General features: G+C 40.5%; 1 protein-coding gene across 6 annotated transcripts in view; it reads right to left on the bottom strand.

Annotated features, from left to right (window-relative positions):
• LOC132407438 (DENN domain-containing protein 1A-like) overlaps positions 1–21,694 on the bottom strand; it is a 606,259-nt gene that overhangs the window by 108,307 nt on the left and 476,258 nt on the right. For all 6 annotated transcript variants that reach the window (XM_059993934.1, XM_059993938.1, XM_059993937.1 and 3 more), the window contains 3 exons: positions 16,117–16,218; positions 12,582–12,672; positions 1,053–1,093 (listed from right to left, as the gene is read on the bottom strand). In XM_059993934.1, the coding sequence (XP_059849917.1) occupies positions 1,053–1,093; positions 12,582–12,672; positions 16,117–16,218 (234 nt within the window). The remainder of the gene's footprint in view (positions 1–1,052; positions 1,094–12,581; positions 12,673–16,116; positions 16,219–21,694) is intronic.

Below are 21,694 nucleotides of genomic sequence, written 5' to 3'. Positions count from 1 at the left end.
GATCTGGACCAGGTGGAAGAATGCGCAGAAAAATGACAGATGGAATTTAATGCAGACAAGTGTGAGTGTCGCCTTTGGCAGGATAATCCAGGGTAGGACTGACACTGTGAATGGTAGGACACAGAGAAGCGTCATAGAACAGGAGGATGTGGGAATTCAGATTCATTATCCCTTGAAAGTGTGCCACAGGTTGATAGGGTTGTAAAGAAAACTTCTAGCACACTGGCGGAAGTAAATCAAAGCAATAAGTACAGGAGATGGGATGTTATGTTGAAGTTGAACAGCACATTGGTGATGCCTAATTTGGAGCAGTGTGTGCAGTTTTGGTCACCTGCCTACAATCTTATGTCAATAAGATTGAAAGAGTACGGAGAAAGTTTACAACGATGTTGCCAGGACTTAAAGACCTGAACTATGGGGAAATTCTGAATAGGTTAGAATTTTATTTTCTAGAGTGTAGAAGAATGAGGGGAGGTAAGAAAGAGATGAAGAAGGGTGAAAGGAGAAATGTTTAAGGGGACCATGAGGGGGAATTTCTTCACTCAGAGGGTGGTAAGAGTGAGGAACGAGCTGCTAGTAGAAGTGATAGATGCAGGTTTGATTTCGATATTTAAGATAAATTTATACATGTACATTGATACATGTATGGGAGGGGTATGGAGGGTATGGTCCAGGTACAGGTCTATGGGACTAGGCAAATCAACGGCTTGTCAGGGACTAGTTGGATTGAAAGTCCCATTGTATGCTGTAGTGTTCTATGACTCTATGATACAGACTTAGGAAAATCTACAACAATAATGAGCTACATAATCGGATTAAAACACCCAAGCCCATATACAGATAATGTTGAATTCTAGAATGCACCATCCCATGATAAAAAGTAAAGTATAATTAATATTCAGAATTTTAAAGAATGCTTGTAAAACAGAAGCTGAAATATTTCATGGACATTGAAGTTAATTTAACTTGTAATTTTTAAAAATTTCATTCATGTATTTCAGGAGGCTTTTATGAGCATTGTTATTGGAAAGGAAATAACTGATTCTACTCACCTTCACTGTGAACAGCCACTGATGATAGGATTTGTTGCTTCCTACATAAAGCAGAAAGGTGTCTTACTTGAAAATCGACTCACATAATGAACAACATTTCAGTCAAATGTTCTAACATATCTTCTTGCAGTTCCTTCAATTTATATTGAAATGTCTGTTGGATACAACTCAGCCAAGCTAGAAGATTACCTTTATGTGTCACATGTACATCGAAACATCGCACTATAGAGTGAAATCTGTCACTGGCATCAATGACCAACACAGTCCAAAGATGTGCTGGGGGAAGGATGCAAGTGTTGCTGTGACTCTGGTGGCAACATAGCATGCCCACAGCTCAGTGACCCTAACCTTTGGAATGTGGGAGGAAACCAGAGCACCCAGTGGACACCCACGTGGGGAGAACGTACATACTCCTTATGGACAGCGGCAGGGACCGAACCCTGATCTTGCAGCTGCTATGCAAAGCATTTCACTAAAGTTTATCTGCTTGGGCTGAACACTACTGGCCATTTAATAAGTTAGTGCTCACCGGGAGTGCCAGAAGCTGTCATGAATTACAGCAAAAGCAGATCGAGAGGTGGCTCGATCAGAAAGATAGTTGCAAATACTTTATAGGCAGGAAATACTCTGTGCACTATGGCAGTATCAATTCATAATCTCTATCACAGCACATTTTCTGATGTGCCAATTTTCTATGACTTTAGCTGCTCATTTCCCACTTTACTTTGTTCTCCTCATTTTCCATTGTCTCCTCTTGTTAAACTCTGTACACAATCTGTGTCACATGAATGTGAGAAACATGAACCTTCCTACACCTTGTGAACAGAAATCATATAGGAGCCATTACAATTAGTTTATACTGCTTTATGTTACATGCAAGGCTTAAATGAACAAATCTTCTATTTTCCTTCACAGAAAGCAGGCATTCCTCATACTTACTGATATCATGTAGCGAAGCGGTTAGCTTAATGCTTTACAGCACCAGCTGTAAGATCAGATTTCAATTCCTACCACTGTCTATAAAGGGTTTGTATGTCCTCCATGTGAATACATGGATTTCCTCCAGGCGCTCCAGTCTTCTCCCACAATCCAAAGATGTATGGTTAGGGTTAGGGTTAGTAAGTTGTGGCCATGATGTGTTGGTGCCAGAAGGGACACTTGCGAGCTGCCCCCAAGCACATCCTCGACTCGACCAAAGCAAACCTCCATATGTTTCAATGTACATGTAACAAATAAAGCTAATCTTTATCTTTGTGGCCCTTGTAAAGGAGCTGAGCTGCCTTTTGTGAAGGTGCCCTCACAGTTCGGATAGTGAGATGCAGATTTAGACCCACTGACACTGACGCAATAAGAAAACATTTTTAAAGAAATGAACAAAGAAAAAGAAACATAAATTATCAACACACACAAAATGCCAGTGGAACGCAGCAGGTCAGGCAGCATCTACAGGGAGAAGCGATGTCAACGTTTTGGGCCAAAACCCTTTGTCAGGACTCGTCTCGGCCCGAAACGTCGACAGAGCTTCTCCCTATAGATGCTGCCTGGCCTGTTGTGTTCCACCAGCATTTTGTGTGTGTTGCTTGAACTTCTAGCATCTGCAGATTTCCTCGTGTTTGCAACATAAATTATCAACTCACTTGAACCTGTTCCCAATCCTCTTTGTTCCCTTTCTTTAGATTTAGTTAGAGATATAGTGCGGAACAGGCCTTTCCAGCCTAACAAGTTGCACCTCCCAGCAACCCACCAATTTAACCCTAGCCTCATCACAGGCACTTTACAATGACCAGTTAATCAACTAACCAGTACATCTTTGAAATGTGGGAGAGAAGGGAATCACCTGGAGGAAACCACATGGTTCATGAGGAGAACGTACAAATTTCTTACAGATGGAATTGAACTCTGAGCTCTGACCTCTTTCCTTTATACTCCTGCTCCTCAAGCATCCATGTTAAATTAGCCACAGTCAAAGTAACTGTATTATTAAGGCACATATATGTCACCATATATTACCTTGAGATTCATTTTCTTTAGAGAAAACTAAAGAAATACAATGGAACTTATGAAAAACTATAAATAACAAAGACTGACAAATGACCAGTGTGCAAAAGACAAACAGCCAATGTGCCTTCCAGCTTGTGAGTTTTTAATTCGGTTGTGGCAAGGTCCTTGATTTACTCCTTGGATTATGTGGCTTGTTGGGCCATTTTAAGGGGCAGTTAATATTCATCCACATTGCTATGGGTTTGCAGTCACTAACAGACCAGACATAGCAGGTTTGGCAGATATAGCACATGGATGATAGAAAAATGGATGGTTAGGTAGGAGAAAAGGGTCAGATTGATCTTAAAATAAGTTATAAGATTAGCAAAACATCATGGGCTGAAGAGCCTGTAACGTGTTGTCATTTCTGTTTTACACTCAGTGACCACTTTATTAGGTACACCTGTACACCTGCACATATTTAATCAGCCCATCACGTGGCAGCAACTCAATGTGTAAAAACATGCAGACATGGTCAAGAGGTTCAGTTGTTGTTCAGACCAAACATCAGAATGGAGCAGAAATGTAGTCTAAGTGACTTTGACTGTGGAATGAATGTTGGTGCCAGACAGGGTGACTTGAGTATCTGAGAAACTGCTGATCTCCTGGGATTTTCACATACAACAGTCTCTGGAGTTTACAGAGAATAGTGCGAGAAACAAAAAACACTCAGAGAATAGCAGTTCTGTGGACGGAAGCAATTTGTCAATGAGAGAGGTTAGAGGAGAATGGCCAGACTGGTTCCAGTTGACAGGAAGGTGACAGTAACTTACAACAGTGGTGTGCAGAAGAGCATCCCTGAACACACAACACGCTGATCCTTGAAGTGGAGGGCCACAGCAACAGAAGACCACAAAATTAAACTCAGTGGCTGCTTTATTAGCTACAGGGTGTATCTAATAAAGTGGCCACTGAGCACATTCCCTTTCCTGAGATATAAATGAACTAAATGCTTCTTTTAAAGACAATCCAGTGATTTCATGGTTGTCATTACTGATGCTTGCTTTTGAGGCCATGCTCATTTTCATTAACTGAATTTTAAATTCCCCAGCTGTTGTGGAAGAATTTGAACCTCATTACCTTCAGATCAATGGCCCAATGTTATTGTGCACTCACCACATCTTTCACAAACATTATCATTAGATAGTCTTCTTTCCTTCAGAGCTTCTCTTTTTGTGCTTATCCCTTTTTCCTAATCAGGAGGATTATTACGGAATAATATTCATGCCCAAGAACAATATTCCACTCTGTGACAAGAATAACTCCTGCAGTACAGGGCTTAAAAATTTTAGATGCATGCATGTAGCCTAGGTGTCAAAAGCACCTTATGCCCCATTTAGATACAATTCTGACAGGATGCTGTGAACTAAGTGAATATTGAAATTCAATATAGTCGTCATATAGAATTTATAATTTTAAAATGTGGAATAAATCATTAAATCTCCTACATTTTGATCACAGATTTTGTTCTTTCACATGCTATGTACCATCTCATTCTTTATTCTGTCCTTTGAACGTTAAGCTTTCATTTTTTTCCCTTTAAAAAATATTCAGTTCTCATCTCTTTTTCTCCCAGTTATTTTAATTTTGTTGACCCTAGTATGAACCTAAGCCCAAGTCTATTTGTAATTTTTTTTTCTTTTGTCTTTATGTAGCCTTTTTATTCACCCTTCTATCATCAATTTTTCTTCCCTGTGCAGTATCCTTCCTCATTAGCACACGTGCAGATTGGTTGTGTGATAGCTAGAGTTACCACTGAACATGTACTGAGATTTCAACACTGGGTAACTTTGCTATAATACACCTTCAGACTTACAAATAGTTATGAAATACAGCAAGAATATCACTGATGGAAAAGTATATGCTGAGGACTAAAGCATCATAGAATGGAAGCATTAAAGTTAGGATTAACTGTGGTGGGACAGTAGGTAGTGTGCAATGCTTTACGGTACCAGTGATCTGGGTTCAATTCCTGCCATTGCCTGTAAGGAATTTGTACGTCCTCTCTGTACGTCCAAGTGCTCAGTTTCCTCCCACAGTCCAAAAGCATGCCTATAGGGAGATCAACTGCTCATTGTAAATTGTCATGTGATCAGGCTAGGGTTAAACTGGGCGACTGCTGGGCGACACGGTTCCAAGGACCTGAAGATCTTATTCCAGGTTGTATCTCAATTAATAAATAAAAAAAATTTTAAGTAGTGGAAACAATCAGAACACTAAAACATTAAACAGTAAGACCAGAATGATTTGAGTTTTTATTTTTAGCAAGGTGCACATATGACCTTCTTTTGTTAAATAATTAAAATAATTGACACTGAGTTTATAAAGGTGCAACTCAAGTTACATATCTAGATAATCCAGCCTGCTTTGAAGGGTCAGATGGAGTAGTGTGAAGATGCTTGTGGGTAAATTTCATCAGAACTGACATAATTGAGCTCAGGCTGCTTTATAAAACAGAAAAAGAAACTCATCTTGCTCTAAGGTAATAAACACACTCTCAAAATTCTGGTGCAAGAGTTCTTTAGCCTGTAAACAAATTCTAACTTTGGTTGAAATATAAATCAATTTCTTGACTTTCAGAATGATGAAGTGCCATAAAATCATCTGCCTTTAACAGCTTTGAAATGAAATGCACTCTTATGCTATTTTCAAACAGGTCTTTGGGGCTGAGAAAACTGAAAGGCTCATACTTAAAGGGGATTTCACTGAAGCACATTGAATACTGAAATGCCTAGACACAGTGAACATGGAGAGGATGTTTTCAATAACAGGAGAGTTTAGGACCAGAGGGAAGAGCCTCAGAATAGAAGGACATCCCTTTAGTACAGAGATGAGGAGGAATTTCTTTAGCCAGAGGGTAGTGAATCTGTGGAATTCGTTGCCACAGACAGCTCTTGGGTGCCAAGGAATTGGTATAGTTAAAGCAGAGGTTGGCTTTAATAACGTCAAAGTGTATGAACAGGAGGCAAGAGAATGGAGTTGAGAGGGATATTACATCAACCACGATGGAATGTCAATGGGCTGACTGGCCTAATTATGCTCTTATGTCTTCTGGTCTTATGTATTAAACTTGCTTCAGTGTATATGAAGATGAATGCATTTATAACTATTTGTTTCATATGACCAATTTTAAATTTACCTTTAAGATTGTGAACCAATTGTAATTAAAATGTTTTACAACAACCTTCAGAAGCATAATTTTTCCCAAAACCCTACATGTCCACAATTCTTTAGTGCTGTATTCAGCAAAAATAAAAAGCAAAAGCAAGTGCAAATGGTACAATCTGAAATAAAAACAAACTGTTTGAAACACTCAGCAGGACAGGCAGCATCTGTGGAGAGAGAAACTGAGTCAATATTTCAGGTCAAGAAAAGCCTGAGCAGGTCACACTTGGAATACTGGGTTTTAGTTGTGGTCACCTCATTATAGGAAAAAAGTTTAAGTTTTAGAGAGGATACAGAGGAGATTTACCAGGATGCTGCCTGGATTAGAGAGCATGTCTTATGAGGATAGGTTGAGTGAGGAAGGGATTTTCTCTTTGAAGTGAAGCAGGATGAGAGGTGACTTGATAGAGCTATACAAGATAAGAGGTATAGAGAGGGTGGACAGCCAGTGAGTTTTCCCAGGGTGGAAATGGCTAACATGAGGGGGTACAGTTTGAAGGTGATTGGAGGAAAGTATAGTGGGGATATCAGAGGTAGGGATTTACACAGAGAATGGTGAGTGTGTGGAATGCCCTGCCAGGTGTAGTGGTTGAGGCAGATACATTAAGAGCATTTAAGAAACTTAGATAGCCACATAGATGATAGGAAGATGGAGGGCTATGTAGAAGGGAAGGTTTAGATTGATCTTAGAGTAGATTAAAAGGTCAGCACAACATTATGGGCCAGAGAGCTTGTACTGTGCTCTAGAGTTACATGGTCTATGCTCTAAGAAAAAGTTAGAACTCACTTTCAGTGAGTGGAGAGGATGGTGGTATTCTCTGTAGTAAACTGGAAACTATCAAAGTCTAATTGCTGGTCCTAGTTTGAGGGGGTTAGTTAAGCTTATTAATTGTTGCTAATCTAACTGAAATAAGTATTTTATTTTATTTTAAAGATACAGTGCAGAACAGGCCCAAAGAGCCGCACCTTTCAGCAACCCAATTTAATTCTAGTCTAATCACAGGGCCATTCACAATGGCCAATCAACCTACTAACCAGTATGCCTTTGGAATGTGGGAGGAAACCAGAGCACCCGAGGGAACCAAAGCAATTTGTGGGGAGAACATACAAACTCATTGCAGACAGCGCTGGAATCGAACTCTGAACTCCAGAACACCCTGAGCTGTGATAGCGTCACGCTAACCACTACACTACGGGAAATATAAGTAGGAGGAAATGACAGGATGGTGGCAAACATGGAATCCTCACCCTCAGTAGGTTGTAATGACTACATCATAGCAGGCTTTTGAAAAGGAAGCAGACTTTTTGTTAAGTTCTGGAATAGAAGGCTCTGGGAAGTGACAGTGAAGAGATGAGACATGAAGCAGATCAGATATAATAACCATCAGGGAAAGCTTGAGGTGCAGAGTGGCCTGCTCCTGATGCATTCTTGGTGTGAAACAAAACTGGTGATGCATATTTAATTACTGAATGTTCTCAGCATGCTTGTGAAAAAACTAATAAATCTCATAATTGTTTTTCTATAGGTTCTGCTTTTACTGATGTTTTTAACATTGATTTTGTCTGTAAGCTGGAAAATCACTTGATGTGGGAACCGTATGTATGGGGTGTCCAGGGAGGGGTAGCACCGTTATTGAAGGGACTTGGTGTGTCCATTTTGGGGCAGCTCATTCACCATCAGGCTCCACCAGACACTTAGCACCCACCTGTAGCTATTTTCAAGCAACAGTCACCACACCCTGGTACACCAATTCGACGGGAGGGCTGAATGGGGTGAGGGTAGCTGGCAGGCCTGATACCTCAGTGAGACAGGGTTAGGGTTAGGCCTGTCCTAGCATGTGAAGTCAGCTCTGGTGGGCTGGGTGGATAAGATCTACAGTGAGATCCAACGGCCAGGAAGGCAGTTCTGCAACACTTCATGGAGGGCGAGGGGCACGACAAGGCACGGAAGAAGTCAAGGTCATCCACTGCAACCAGGGAAGTTCCCAGTTTGTGGTGACTACTCGTACCACTGGACCCGGACTTCCGAGGCAGAGAGAGTGGAACTGTGTAATTGCTTTTCCACTTTAAAAACTCTCCTGCACAGGTCTCCTGTCATCATCAGGTACGATGGCCAACCAACATGGAAACCATATCTCTTCAGTTTTGTAGTGAATGGCATCAAAAACACATAAGACTGAGATAAAAGAACAATTACTAAAAAGGAAAAGAGAGATGAAACTAACTTTGCCATTTGTAGAGTGCGAGGGCACAGTAGTGTAGTGGTTAGCACAACGTTTTACAATCAGCTGCCACCACTTCTTGTAAGGAGTTTGTAAGTTCTCCCCGTGACCACGTGGGTTTCCTCTGGCTGCTCCAGTTTCCTTCCACGTCCAAAGATGTACCCGTTTGTAGGTTAATTGGTTATTGTAAATTGTCCTGTGATTAAGCTTGCATTAAATCAGGGGGTTGGTGGATGGCGAGGCTCAAAGGGCCAGAAAAGCCCACTTCAAAATGCACCCCAATAAATAAGTAAGTAAATAAATAAATAAAATGGCGAATCTAATTGGATTGAATAATATACAACTGTTCATCTATGTGATATTTTCAAATAATATCATGGGAACTTGCTCGTGTGCAGGAGAGTCCATTAGTCAGGCGTTCATAACTTCTCTCACTCCTGGGTCTTCCTCCCCCCTATTTACGACATCTACCGGGAATGTTGCAGATGAAGGGCCTGAAGCATTGTTGAGGATCCCTATCAGTCATCCTACAATCACTCTGACCCACTACCATCAGGAAAGAGGTACAGGAGCGTCAGGACTAGGTCTGCCAGACTGGGCAACAGCTTCTTCCCACAGGCTGTGAGACTAATGAATACCCTGCCCACCACCGAGGTCTCATCACCAGGGCAGCAAACTGTTTACTGCATTGGTTACTGTTTACCTGAGTTAAGCACTACATGCATTTTGAAATATATTATATTAACTTATTTTTGATAATACTTTGGTTTATGTGCTATGTGTGATATATGTTTTGTGGGTGCAAGGTTGTCCAGAAGAACGTTGTTTCATTTGGTTATATATATGTACAGTTAGATAACTATAAATTTGAACTTGAAATTAGTGATGGCCTGTGCCTACATTGTAAAAGACAGAACACTTTATTTGCTGAGAAGAACAGGCCTATTCCTGTTGGGTTCTTGGTGTGAACAAAAATAAGTGTTGCGTATTCAATTACTGAACATTCGCAGAATACATCTGAAAGCACTAATAAACCTCATAATGCTTGTGCAAAGCTATTTTCTACCTGCAATATAGACCATCCCCAGTTGTATAATCCTGCTGAAGCTCTCAGGCCTTCTTCTCCGGTCTCTTAAATTTAAACACTCTCCCACAAAAGATAACTGACAGGTCAGCTTTTGTGAACAACACTCCTAAAATATAGTATTCAATAAGGGAAGCATACTCAGTTGATACTTTTAAATGTCAACAAAACCTATTTATATAACCTTGCTTTAAGTAACATCTTTTTGTATTTTATTTTCATATTTGCTTATTCCATAGTAAAGCACATTGAACTATATTGCTTCTATGAAAAATGCTCTATAAGTAAGTTATTATTATTAATAAGCAGGGTTAGAATTCCCTGATCCAATTTATTTGGTGGATTCTTGTTAACTAGGGCAGCTGTTTATTTGGAGCAACTCTTAAAGAACAAAAACTAGCAAAAACTAATAGAGAAATTGTCTGGGATTACCTTAATCTGGGACACAATGCCGCTTAATTAGGACAGGAGACTGTAACTAAACAGGTTCTGACTAGAGTCAGTTGTGTGCTTTTGTGGCTGTTAGATGTTACACTCTGCTGAGAGTCAACAGTTTTTAAATAGCATTAACTGTGAGTGTTTGTGTTCAAAAAGCAGCGATTTTTGGCATTGATAGCTGGCGAGAGATGAGCAGTAAGACAATTCAGAGCTGTTTTGCTCAATGTGGTTTCAAGCATTCAGGCTTGTAGATGCCTGGATGCGATGGGAGGTGAGGACTTCGATATAATAGCTATCACTAAAAAGCAAGTACTGAGCAAACTTGTGGGCTTAAAAATAGATAAGTCCCCTGGTCCTGATGGAATGTACCCCAGGGTACTGAAAGAAATGGCAGAGGTTACGGTTGAGGCTTTGGTGATAATTTACCAAAATTCTCTCGACTCTGGGCAAGTCCCAGTGGATTGCAAGAAGGTGAGTGTCACATCACTGTTCAAAAAATGATGTAGGCAAAAGGCAGGTAACTTTAGGCTAGTTAGTTTAACATCTGTAGTTGGGGAAAATGCTTGAAGCTATCATTAAAGAAGAAATAGCGAGGCATCTGGAAAGAAATGGATCCATCAGGCAGACACAGCATGGATTCAGTAAAGGCAGGTCCTGTTTTACAGACTTACTGGCATTCTTTGAGGATATAATCACAGTGGATAGAAGGGACCAGATGGACTTTATTTACTTGGATTTCCAGAAGGCGTTTAATAAAGAGCTGTGTAAAAGATGTATCCATAAGATAAGGACGCATTGAGTTGGGGGTGACGTACTAGCATAGATAGAAAGCAGAGAGCTGGGATATATGGGTGTCTCTCTGGTTGGCAATCAGTGGTGACTTGTGTGCTGCAGGAGTCAGTACTGGGCCCACATTTGTTCACGATATACATTAATGATCTGGAAGAGGGGACTGAGTGTAGTGTATCTAAGTTTGCTGATGACATTAAATTGAGTGGAAAAGCAAATTGTGCAGAGGATATGGAGACTCTGCAGAGAGACATAAATAGGTTAAGTGAGTGGGCAAGGGTCTGGCAGATGGAGTATAATGTTGGTAAATGCAAGGTCATCTACTTTGGAAGGGAAAATGGAAGATCAGATTATTTTTTAAATGGTAGAAGACTTGGAAGTGCTTGTGAGTGAATTGCAAAAGATTGGTTTGCAGATGCAGCAGGCAAGGCAAATGGAATGTTGGCCTTCATTGCTAGAGGGACTGAATTTAAGAGCAGGGAGGTTATGTAGCAACTGTACAGGGTACTGGTGAGGCCACGCCTGGATTACTGTGTGCAGTTCTGGTCTCCTTACTTGAGGAAGGATATACTGGCTTTGGAGACAGTGCAGAGGAGATTCACCAGGTTGATTCCAGAGGTGAGGGAGTTAGACTATGAGGACAGATTGAGTCACCTGGGTTTGCTGGAATTCAGAAGAATGTGTGGATATCTTATAGAAACATATAAAATTATGAAAGGGATAGATAAGCTAGAGACAGGAAAGTTGTCTCCACTGGCAGGTAAGACTACAACTAGGGGACATAGCCTCAAGATTCAGGGGAGTAAATCTAGGATGGAGATGAGGAGGAACTGCTTTTCCCAGAGAGTGGTGAATCTGTGAAATTCTCTGCCCAATGAAGCACTGGAGGCCCCCTCAGTAAACGCATTTAAGACAAGGTTGGATAGATTTTCACATAGTAGCGGAATTAAGGGTTGTGGGGAAAAGGCAGCTGGGTGGAGATGAGTCCATGGTCAGATCAGCCATGACCTTACTGAATAGTGGAGCAGGCTCGACGGGCCAGATGGTCTACTCCTGCTCCTACTTCTTATGCCAGAAACAGCCAGGAGTGAAAATGAAACAATTTCACCACTTCGAGTTAGAAATTACAAAGAATTTGAAGGTGTTGACAATCATCTTGAACGTTACAATGAAAATTAGGATTTGGAGCATACAATCATTGATAAAATTGTATGAAAGCAGTCCATTATCTACACCAGGTGTCTGCACTAACTTTGTTTATTGTGTACAATGGATGAATTCCTTTGTCAATAACTATGAGGAACTAATACAGTTTTATAGTACTACTGATGGTGTTCTAATTTAATCCGTATTTCATTTAAGAACATCATTTATTTCTCAGTTTTTCTTTTTTTATACCTTTTTAACTATTTCCATGAAACTTTGGCTAATTGCAGCAGCCACTTAATTAGGCCAAACTGTACTGGTCCTGATATGACCCAATTAACCAGAATCTACCATATATCAATTAAAGTGTCTTAGATGGTCTCAACAATAGCAAGCTGATTGAGGCTTGACATATTGAACAGATCATTATCATGCAGTTAGCAACTGTGGTGTTAAATGGGAAGTTAAACCAACTAAGAAGTTCATCATTGAGGAGTGCCCTTTACAAATATTCTCTTGTGCTTTTTTTAAAGTAAGCTTTCATGCAGTCTGCGTGAATCAAGGAAAATGAGCAGTCAAATGTCCTTTAATGTTCAGTCCCACATTGCTTCTCCAGCTCTGAGCCATGAACAGGTAAAATCTTACCTCCTCCATATTCGCCGTTATTTATCTCCTCCTCAAATACATCACTAAATCCTTCCCCAGAATTCAGCAGATCTAGTCGACCGTCAATGAACTGGAAGACAGAATGATTTTTTTTTACGGGAAACAACTGTTCATATAAGTGACATTCTCAAAGCAGGACGCGAAAGGAAGCAGTGTATTTGAAATACAGTTTTTGTGCTGTCAAAACACAATTAATGAGCTCGCACTAATTAAAAGAATCTGCAAATCAGACAGAAGTGAAGAATACGTTACTGTTTCAGATTTTACACTTGTTTGCAGACAATGTGCACGGTTGAATAACGAGTTGTAATTTAGGAAATTGAGGGATTTCATTTTACTGAAAGAAAGCCTCTAATTCACCATGCTCAGCTATTAATATCAACAGAAATCTCAATATTGTAAATAATAGATATCTGACACGTACTGAAAAACTCCACTGGCTCAGAGCGCCATGGGCTACAATCGAACTATAAACTACAGGTGGTGCATTTCAATAGTTTTAAGTTCCTTGGGCAGGTGATATTGTGTCTGTGAACCTGACCCACTGTCACATTACTGCAAGTGAAAGGGAAGGTAAAGGTGACGAAGCATTTTCCAAAAGAGCATTTGCTGTCCCCTTTTACAAAATGAAATTAGTGATTTTATACCCAAGGCTGAAACAAAATCTAGTACAGTTGATTATAAGCAGTAATTTCTTAGGGGGGTTAAGTTAAATGGCTACCCTTGACATCAATGAAATGTCGATATGCATGGGAACGGTCCCAAGCCCAGCTGTGTAAGGAGGAGGGTTGGTCTTGTGGCTAACTACCCTGTCCTGTAAAAACCCAGTGCTGCACAAATGCCAACAGAAGCTCCAAAGACCTTATCCCTGGGAGAGGAAGAATCTTCAAAGATGAGCTACAACCGGGGACAACTTGTAAGAGCAGCCTCAAATATAGAATTCTGGCCAGCTGCTGTTGGTGGCCGAAGCTCCAGTAGGGAGATGGACATAAGAAGAGGGGAAAAAAATCGTTGTGGATGCAACCTACTCTTCAACTTGCCTTTTCCAAGCGCCCCCTTCTGGAAAGTGCTATAGGGTATTAAACAAAAAAAACTTCACACCATTTTAAAAGTTTCTTCCCCCAAGCAGTTAATCTGATTAACCTTTGTGGTTAGCCCCCCCATATCTTCTTCTATCTATTATCTCAGTCACTGCACTGCACTGTAAACACTTCCAACCACTTTTTAAAATGCTGTTTACATTGTAAATACATGCTAGCATTTATGTATTTATACACATTTATTCCATATCCATTCTTTAATCTCTAATTTTATTTTCTGTATTTTTTTTTCTTTATACTAGCTTAATGTTGTTGCTTTTTGTTCCAATTGCCCCCCTGACCAACACACCACAGCAAATTCCTAATACGTGCTAGTGTATTTGGTGAATAAAGTTGATTCTTGCCTCTTAACCTTCTTGCAGGAAACGGCAAGGTCCAAATAACAGAAAAAAATTAACAATGCACTCAATATAACAGTCATTTTTTTTATGTGTAGTTGGATAAGGGGAACTACAGAAAGATATACTGTCAGTCAAGAGAGGACTTAGAAGGAACATCCAAAGTGGTGCAATATTCTGGAACAAACACTCGGATAAATTTTTCTAGTTCTAGAAAGTTAGTTAAAATTGTAAAATTACCAGCACATTTGAATCTTGCTCCATCATGAGCACCCGCCTATCCAAAAGGTGATGCCTTAAAAAGGCGGCATCCATTATTAAGGACCCCCGCCACCCAGGACATGCCTCTTCTCATTGCTACCATCAAGGAGGGGGTATAGGAGCCTGAAGACATATACTCAATACTTCAGGAATCGCCTCTTCCCCTCCACCATCAGATTTATGAATGGACAATGAACTCATGAATACTACCTCACTACATTTTCTTTTTTGTTCTCTTTTTGCACTACTTATTGAATTGAATTTTTAAATATATACTTCTTCATGTAATTTATAATTTTATTATGTATTGCAATACAGTGCTGCCACAAAAAAACAAATTTCATGACACATGCTGGTGACATTAATTCTGATTCTGAAATTTTAAGCTTGAATTAAAATATTGGAAATATGTTTGTTTGTTATTCCCTGTCATTCTTTGAATAGAATAGGATTGTACTCAGTAATTGAATTCATCTACATGGCCATCAAAACAAGGCTGTGCAAAGACTGGAGCAGGTTAAATCTTGGTCCATAACAATGAGAACCATCCACCACAGTATCAGGAACTCACCTCATTTCAGCACCAAAGCAAAAACTCAAGGAAGCTGATCTCATTAAAAAATCATCACCTCCAATAAGAGGGCACTAAAGCAAAAGCCTGCTTTTTGGAAAGAAATCTGGAAAATTTCTAAGCAGCCTGCAAAACCACCAACACTGTGCAGCTGTTCACAACCACATGCGATAATAACTTTCTAGCTTGTATAAAGACACAAGCCAGCTTTCAAAAAATTCCCACTCCATCTATAAAGTAAGGATTTCCTAAAATCTATCACTCAACATTTAATTTAGAAATTCTTCCAAGTTACTTTCTACAACTTAATCAATCACAGAACATAGAACGTTATAGTACTGGCCTGTCGTATGACAATGTGGTGCTAATCTTTTAACCTACTCTAAGATCAATCTAACCCTTTGCTCCCACATAGCCCTCCATTTTTCCATCATCCATCTCTAAGAGTTTCTTAAACGTCCTTAATGCATCTGCCTCTACCACCACTTCTGGTAGAGTTATACACCTACCACTCTTTGTGAAAAACAAATCTTCCTCTGACATCCTCCCTATGCATTCCTCCAATCACCTTAAAATAACACCCCCTTGTATTAGCCATTTCCATCCTGGAAAACAATTATCTGGCTGTCTACTTATCCTTTAGGTTGGGATTTCATATGGACAATGGACTTTCATCTAAACTCTGCAAAGAATGATCCCACTGAGGCTCAACTTTTGTTCAAAGTTTTTAAAGAATAAAAAGTTCTCTTCTCTCCCCCTTCTCTCTTTTCTCCATTCCCCATTCTGGCTCTTCCTTACCCCCTCCCTTCTCCTCACCTGCCTATCACCTCCTACAGGAGCCCCTTCTCCTTCCCTTTCTCCCATGGACCACTCTCCTCTCCTATTAGATTCCTTCTTCTTCAGCCCTTTACCTTTTCCACCCTTCACCTCCCAGCTTCTCACATTGTCCCCTCCTCTCCAATCCACCCACTTTCCCTGTCATCTGGCTTCACTTATAACCTGCTGGCTTGTAGTCCTCCCTCTTCCCCCCAGCTTATTATTCTGGCTTCTTCTTCCTTCCTTTCCACTGCTTATGAAGGGTCTTAGCCAGAAATGTCAAGAGTTTATTCCCCTCCATAGATGCTGCCTGACCTGCTGAGTTCCTCCAGCACTTTGTGAATGTTGCTCGGATTTCCAGCAGCTGCAGAATCTCTTGCGTTTAAGAGATGGCCCAAACCATTAGGGTTAGCTCATTCACTTCGTACCTGCTTGAAGAGTTGCAGTTGAATGGCATTCTGTAGGAACTGCCTCATGGCACTCGAGCGGTGTGAAACAAAAACCTCCTCGTTGAACGTTATGGGTTCCTCCTAGAAACAATAACAAGAATGTGATACAGTGCTGATGTTTAGTAAGCTGTAAGAATGTTGGTAAAATTCCATCTTCTTCAGAACCTTCTGGTGCAATTCTACACTGCCATCATAGACAGCATCATAAACAGCCATTATGGGGCAGCACGGTAGCTTAATGCTTTACAGTGCCAGCAACCCGGGTTCAGTTCCCGCCGCTGTCTGTAAGGAGTTTGTATATTCTCCCCGTGACTGCATGACTTTCCTCTCTGTGCCCAAGTTTCTTCCTATATCCCAAAGAGGTACAGATTAGTATGCTAATTGGTCACTCGGGTGTAAATGGGCGGCACAGACTTGTTGGGTCAGAAAGGGCCTGTATCGTGCTGTATCGCTAAGTAAAATAAATAAAATTTGGTGCAGCATCCTTTCACTCACACAAACAGCAAAACTAGCTGAAAACTACAGCAAAACATCGGGTCAGCAGAACGGTCATCAGCTGCATTCTAAGTGGCTATCCTTGACATCGATGAAATACAGCTATCTACAGCAATGCTGAAAACTGTAAATTGGCTGCAGTCTGCCGTCACCACAGAACTTGTATGTGTCGAGGACAAAGGAGCAGGCAGGAAATAAATCATTGCGGACACCACCCAGTAAACTACCTTTTCCAAAGTCTCCTTCCTGAAGAGTGCTATAAGGCTATTAAGCAAAAACTTCACACCATCTTAAAAGTTCCTTCCTCTAGACGGTTAATCTAACCCACAATTCTACATAGCCCCCACACCAACCCCCTCTATCTATACCTCAATCACTGCACTGTACTGTGAACACTTTAAACCACTTTCTATAATGCTGTTTACATTGTAAATACATGCTAGTATTTATGCATATTTTATTCCATATCTGAAGTTTAGCCTCTAACTGAATTTTTATAAAATTCTTTATAATTGTTGCTTGTTGTTTTTTTGTTACACATATCATCCCTGACCAACACACCACAGCAAGTTCTTAATACATGTAAATGTATGTGGTGAATAAAGCTGATCCTTCATCTTTGATAATGCATAAATTAACAACAAACGCATTATAATATACTAATTACACAACGTAAGTTTAGCTGAGAGTGAACTGTCCTTCCTGATGCATTTTCTAAATGCATTCCTAAATTCAAAATCGGAGTTATATATATAAAAAAAGAGCAAAATCAACCTGGGGGTGTGTTGGGAGGGGGTGCGGCACTGTAGGTTAGTGCTATTACACCAGTGACTTGGGTTCAATTCCTATCACTGTCTGTAAGGAGCTTGCACATTCTCCCCATGACTGTGTGGGTTTCCTCTGGGTGCTCCAGTGTCCTCCCACATTCCAAAGACATACAGGTTATCAGGTTAATTGGTCACATGGGTTGAATTAGGCAGCACGGACTCATTTGTGCCAGAAGGGCCTGTTACTACACTGTACCTCTAAGTAAAAATAAAAATTTAAAAAACAGTTTCAAGGGCTGCACTACCTACCTGCTGGTGAATTTAATTCTGTCTACATTCTTAAAATAGACAAAACCATTCCTTCCAAAGTTCAACTGGGGCACTTGCAGATAATTTCTGTAAATACCCCCTTATTTTACCGAAGGCAATACCCTCAGGGTTACTACTGGAATACTCACTCTAATGATAGAGGACCCATTTTGGAGACAGATTATAATGTGGCATAAGATAAATAATTAAATATCAGGCTAGTTGTTGACTTTTATGGAGAATAACAATACTGTTGCACATTTTGTGTTTTCTTCCTATACCATATAAGAAAACTGATTTTTAAGACTATTACTATTTATGAAGCAACCCAGACTATATGTATCCTCTCCCACTATCAGCCTCAATGAAATGTAAAGATTAGCTTTGTCACATACACATTGAAACATACAGTAAAATGTGTTGTTTGTGTTAATGACCTACACAGTCTGACAATGGCCGTCTACAAATGTCATCATGCTTCTGGCCCCAGAATAGCTTGGCTACAATTTATTAACCCTAACCCACACATCTCTGGAATGTGGGAGGAAACTGGAGCATCCGGAGGAACTACGCGTGGTTATGGGGAAAATATACAATGCCTGACAGGAGGTAACAGGATTTGAACCCCAGTGATGATTGCAGGCACTGTAAAGTGCTACCTGAACCACCACACTACTGATGAAGTTTTGCATCATGCTTAGTAATTACACTGGCTGGACAAAAGTGCATATTACAAATTGTTGGCATCTTATACTTCTTCAACTCTGCTTTCTCCAGGTAAGGAAGGTTGTATATCCTCAGCATAGACTGGGTACACATAAAACAATGCAGAAGGAAAATAAATAGACACTCAAGAGATTTTCCTTCACATTTTCCTAGATATTGTTTGGTGAAGCACTAGCAAAATATCAAGAGAATTGAGAGAGGTAGCTTTAGATAGTGGATGCTCTAATTATTATCGTCCAAACTACTACAGATGTGGGAATTGTTGCGGACAGGAAAATGGTAATGCAACCCCATTATTTAATAAAGGAGGGAGAGAGAAAATAGCAAACTACTGACCATTAGACTATTGTCAGTGATTGGGTAAAAACTGAAACATGCCATAACACCTTGCAAAAATTAATACATTTGAAGAGCAATGTCACAAGAAAGTTGCATCCATTATCATCCAGGCCATGTTCTCTCTTGCTACTACCATCGAGAAGGAGATACAGGAGCCTTAGGCCTCACAGTACCAGGTTCAGGAACAGTTAATACCCTTCAACTATCAGGCTCCTGAACCAGTGTAGATAACTTCACTCAACTCAGCTGTGAACTGATCCCACAACCTATAGACTCACTTTCAAGGACTCTACAACTCAGGTTCTCTCTGTTGTACACTTCCCGACATGTATTCCATCTGCCGTTTCTTTGTCCATTCTCTTAATCTGTCCAAATACTTCTGTAGCCTCTCTATTCCCCTTAAACTACCTGCCCGTCCATCTATCTTTGTATCATCTGCAAACTTTGCAACAAAGCCATTAATTCCATCATCCAAATCATTGACAATTGTAAGGTGGGGCCTCCCATAAAAAGAATTGGTCCCCCTGTGGACACCAATAGTCACCCGCAGCCACCTAGAAAAGGCTCCCTTTATTCCCACTCTTTGCCTCCTCCCAATCAGCCATTGTTTTATCCACGCTAGATTCTTTTCTGTAATACCATGGGCTCGTAGCTTGTTAAACAGCCTTGTGTGGCACCTTCTGAAAATCCAAGTAAACAACATCAACTGAGCCTCCTTTGTTTATCCTGCTTGTTATTTCTTCAAAGAATTCCAATAAATTTCAAAGATTTTCCCTTGAAGAAACCATGCTGACTACAGCCTATTTTATCATGTACCTCCAAATACCCTGAGACCTCATCCTTAATAATTGACTCCAACATCTTCCTAACCACTGAGGTCAGATTAATTGGCCTAGTTTCCTTTCTTCTGCCTCTCTCCCATCTTGAATGATATTTGGAATTTTCTAGTCTTCTGGAACTGTTTCAGAATCTAATGACTCTTGAAAGATCATTACTAAGGCCTCCATGATCTCTTCAACCACCTTTTTCAAATCTTTGGGGTGTACACCATCTGGTCCAGGTGACTTATCTACCTTCAGACCTTTCAGTTTCCTAAGAACCTTCTTCTCTAGTTATGGTAACTTCACACACTTCATAACCCGTTACACTTGGAACGTCTATCATACTGCTGGTGTCTTCTACTGTGAAGACACATGTAAAATACTTATTCAGTTCGTTGTCTACCTCTTTTTTATGTTGGCTTTGACTTCTCTTGTTAGCCATGGTTGTGTAATTTTTCCTTTAGAACACTTCTTGGGATGTATATATCCTGTGCCTTCCAAATTGCTTCCGTCACCCCTGCCTGTGTCCTTTTCCCAATCAATTCTGGCCAACTCTTCTCTTAAGCTTCTGTAATTCCCTTTACTCAACTGTAATACTGATAGATCTGAATTTAGCTTCTCCTCAAACTTCAAGGTGAGTTTGATCATATTATGATCACTTGCTCCTAAGGGATTTTTTTATTTACCTTGAGCTTTTGAATCAATTCTGATTCACTGTACAACACCCAATCCAGAATAGCTGACCCTTTAGTGAGCAAAGGCCATCTCTGGAAAATCACCCTCCTGGAATCCAGCACCTACCTGATTTTCCCAATCCAGCTGTGTTTTGAAGACCCCATGACTATTGTAACATTTACCTTTTGAAATGCATTTTCCATCTACTGTTGTAATTTGTAGGCCACATCCTAACTGCTGTTTGGGGGTCTGCATACAACTCCCATCAGAGTCTTTTTACCCTTGCAGTTGCTTTGCTCTCTCCAGAATGATTCAATACCTTTTGACCCTATGTCACTTCTTTCTAATGATTTGATTTCTTTTTTTTTACTAATAGAGCAACACCATCCCCTCTGTCTTCCTGCCTGTCCATTTGTTACAATGTGTATCCTTGGACATTAAGCTCCGAGCTATAATCTTCTTTCAGCCATGATTCAGTGATGCCTACAACATCATTCATGGCAAACTGCAAATTTATCTACCTTATTCCATATGCTGAGTGCATTTGAAACTAACACCTTCAGTCCTGGATTCACCCTTTTCAATTTTGTCCGCCTTTTACATTGCAACTCATCCCGTTGATTCTAATTTTGCCCTATCTGCAGCCTCTGTTTGCAAACTAGCTACCTCATCTTCAGCACAATTAGCTGCCTTTTCTACGATACTTCTTGCATCGAAACATAGGCACTTTAGGACACGAGTTGCAACATGCTCAACCTTTTGATTCCTAATTTTGTCTGAGGTCTTGCCAACATCTTTCTCCAAAACCTCTCTACTAATTGTTCTGGCACTCTGGTTCTCATCCCCCTGAAGGTCTAGTTTAAACCCCATGGTGTAGCATTAACGAGTCTTCCTGCTAGGATATTAGTCCCCCTCCAGTTCAAGGGTTAGCTGTCCCTTCTGTATAGGTCCCACCTTCCCTGGAAAAAAGACAAACGATTGAAAAAATTTATGCCTTCCCTTCTACACAATTCTTTGTATAATCTTCCTAGTTCAGACCTCACAAGCATGTGGCACGGGTAGCAATCCTCAGATCACAACCTTGGAGGTCCTGCCCTTTAACTTAACACCTAACTCCCTGAACTCCCTATGCAGAACCTTGTCACTTGTCCTACTCATGTCATTGGTACTTATATAGACCACGACTTCTGGCTGTTCACCCTCTCACTTCAGAATGCTGAGGACTCAATCTGAGAAATCCTGGACCCTGGCACCTGGGAGGCAACATATCAACAGGGAATCGCATTCTCGCTCACAGAACCTTCTGTCTGTTCCCATAACTAATGATCCCTTATCACCACAGCTTGCCTCTTCTCCCCCTCAGCCCTTCCAGGCCATGCCATATTGCAGCTATCATTAGATGTTTCCTGATAGAGTCACCTTATG

This window comes from Hypanus sabinus, chromosome 18, assembly GCF_030144855.1.
Source record: "Hypanus sabinus isolate sHypSab1 chromosome 18, sHypSab1.hap1, whole genome shotgun sequence".
In the NCBI taxonomy this organism is placed as follows: Eukaryota; Metazoa; Chordata; class Chondrichthyes; order Myliobatiformes; family Dasyatidae; genus Hypanus; species Hypanus sabinus.
Note: the sequence above shows the minus strand (reverse complement) of the source record. Positions and strands in the feature narration are given on the sequence as shown.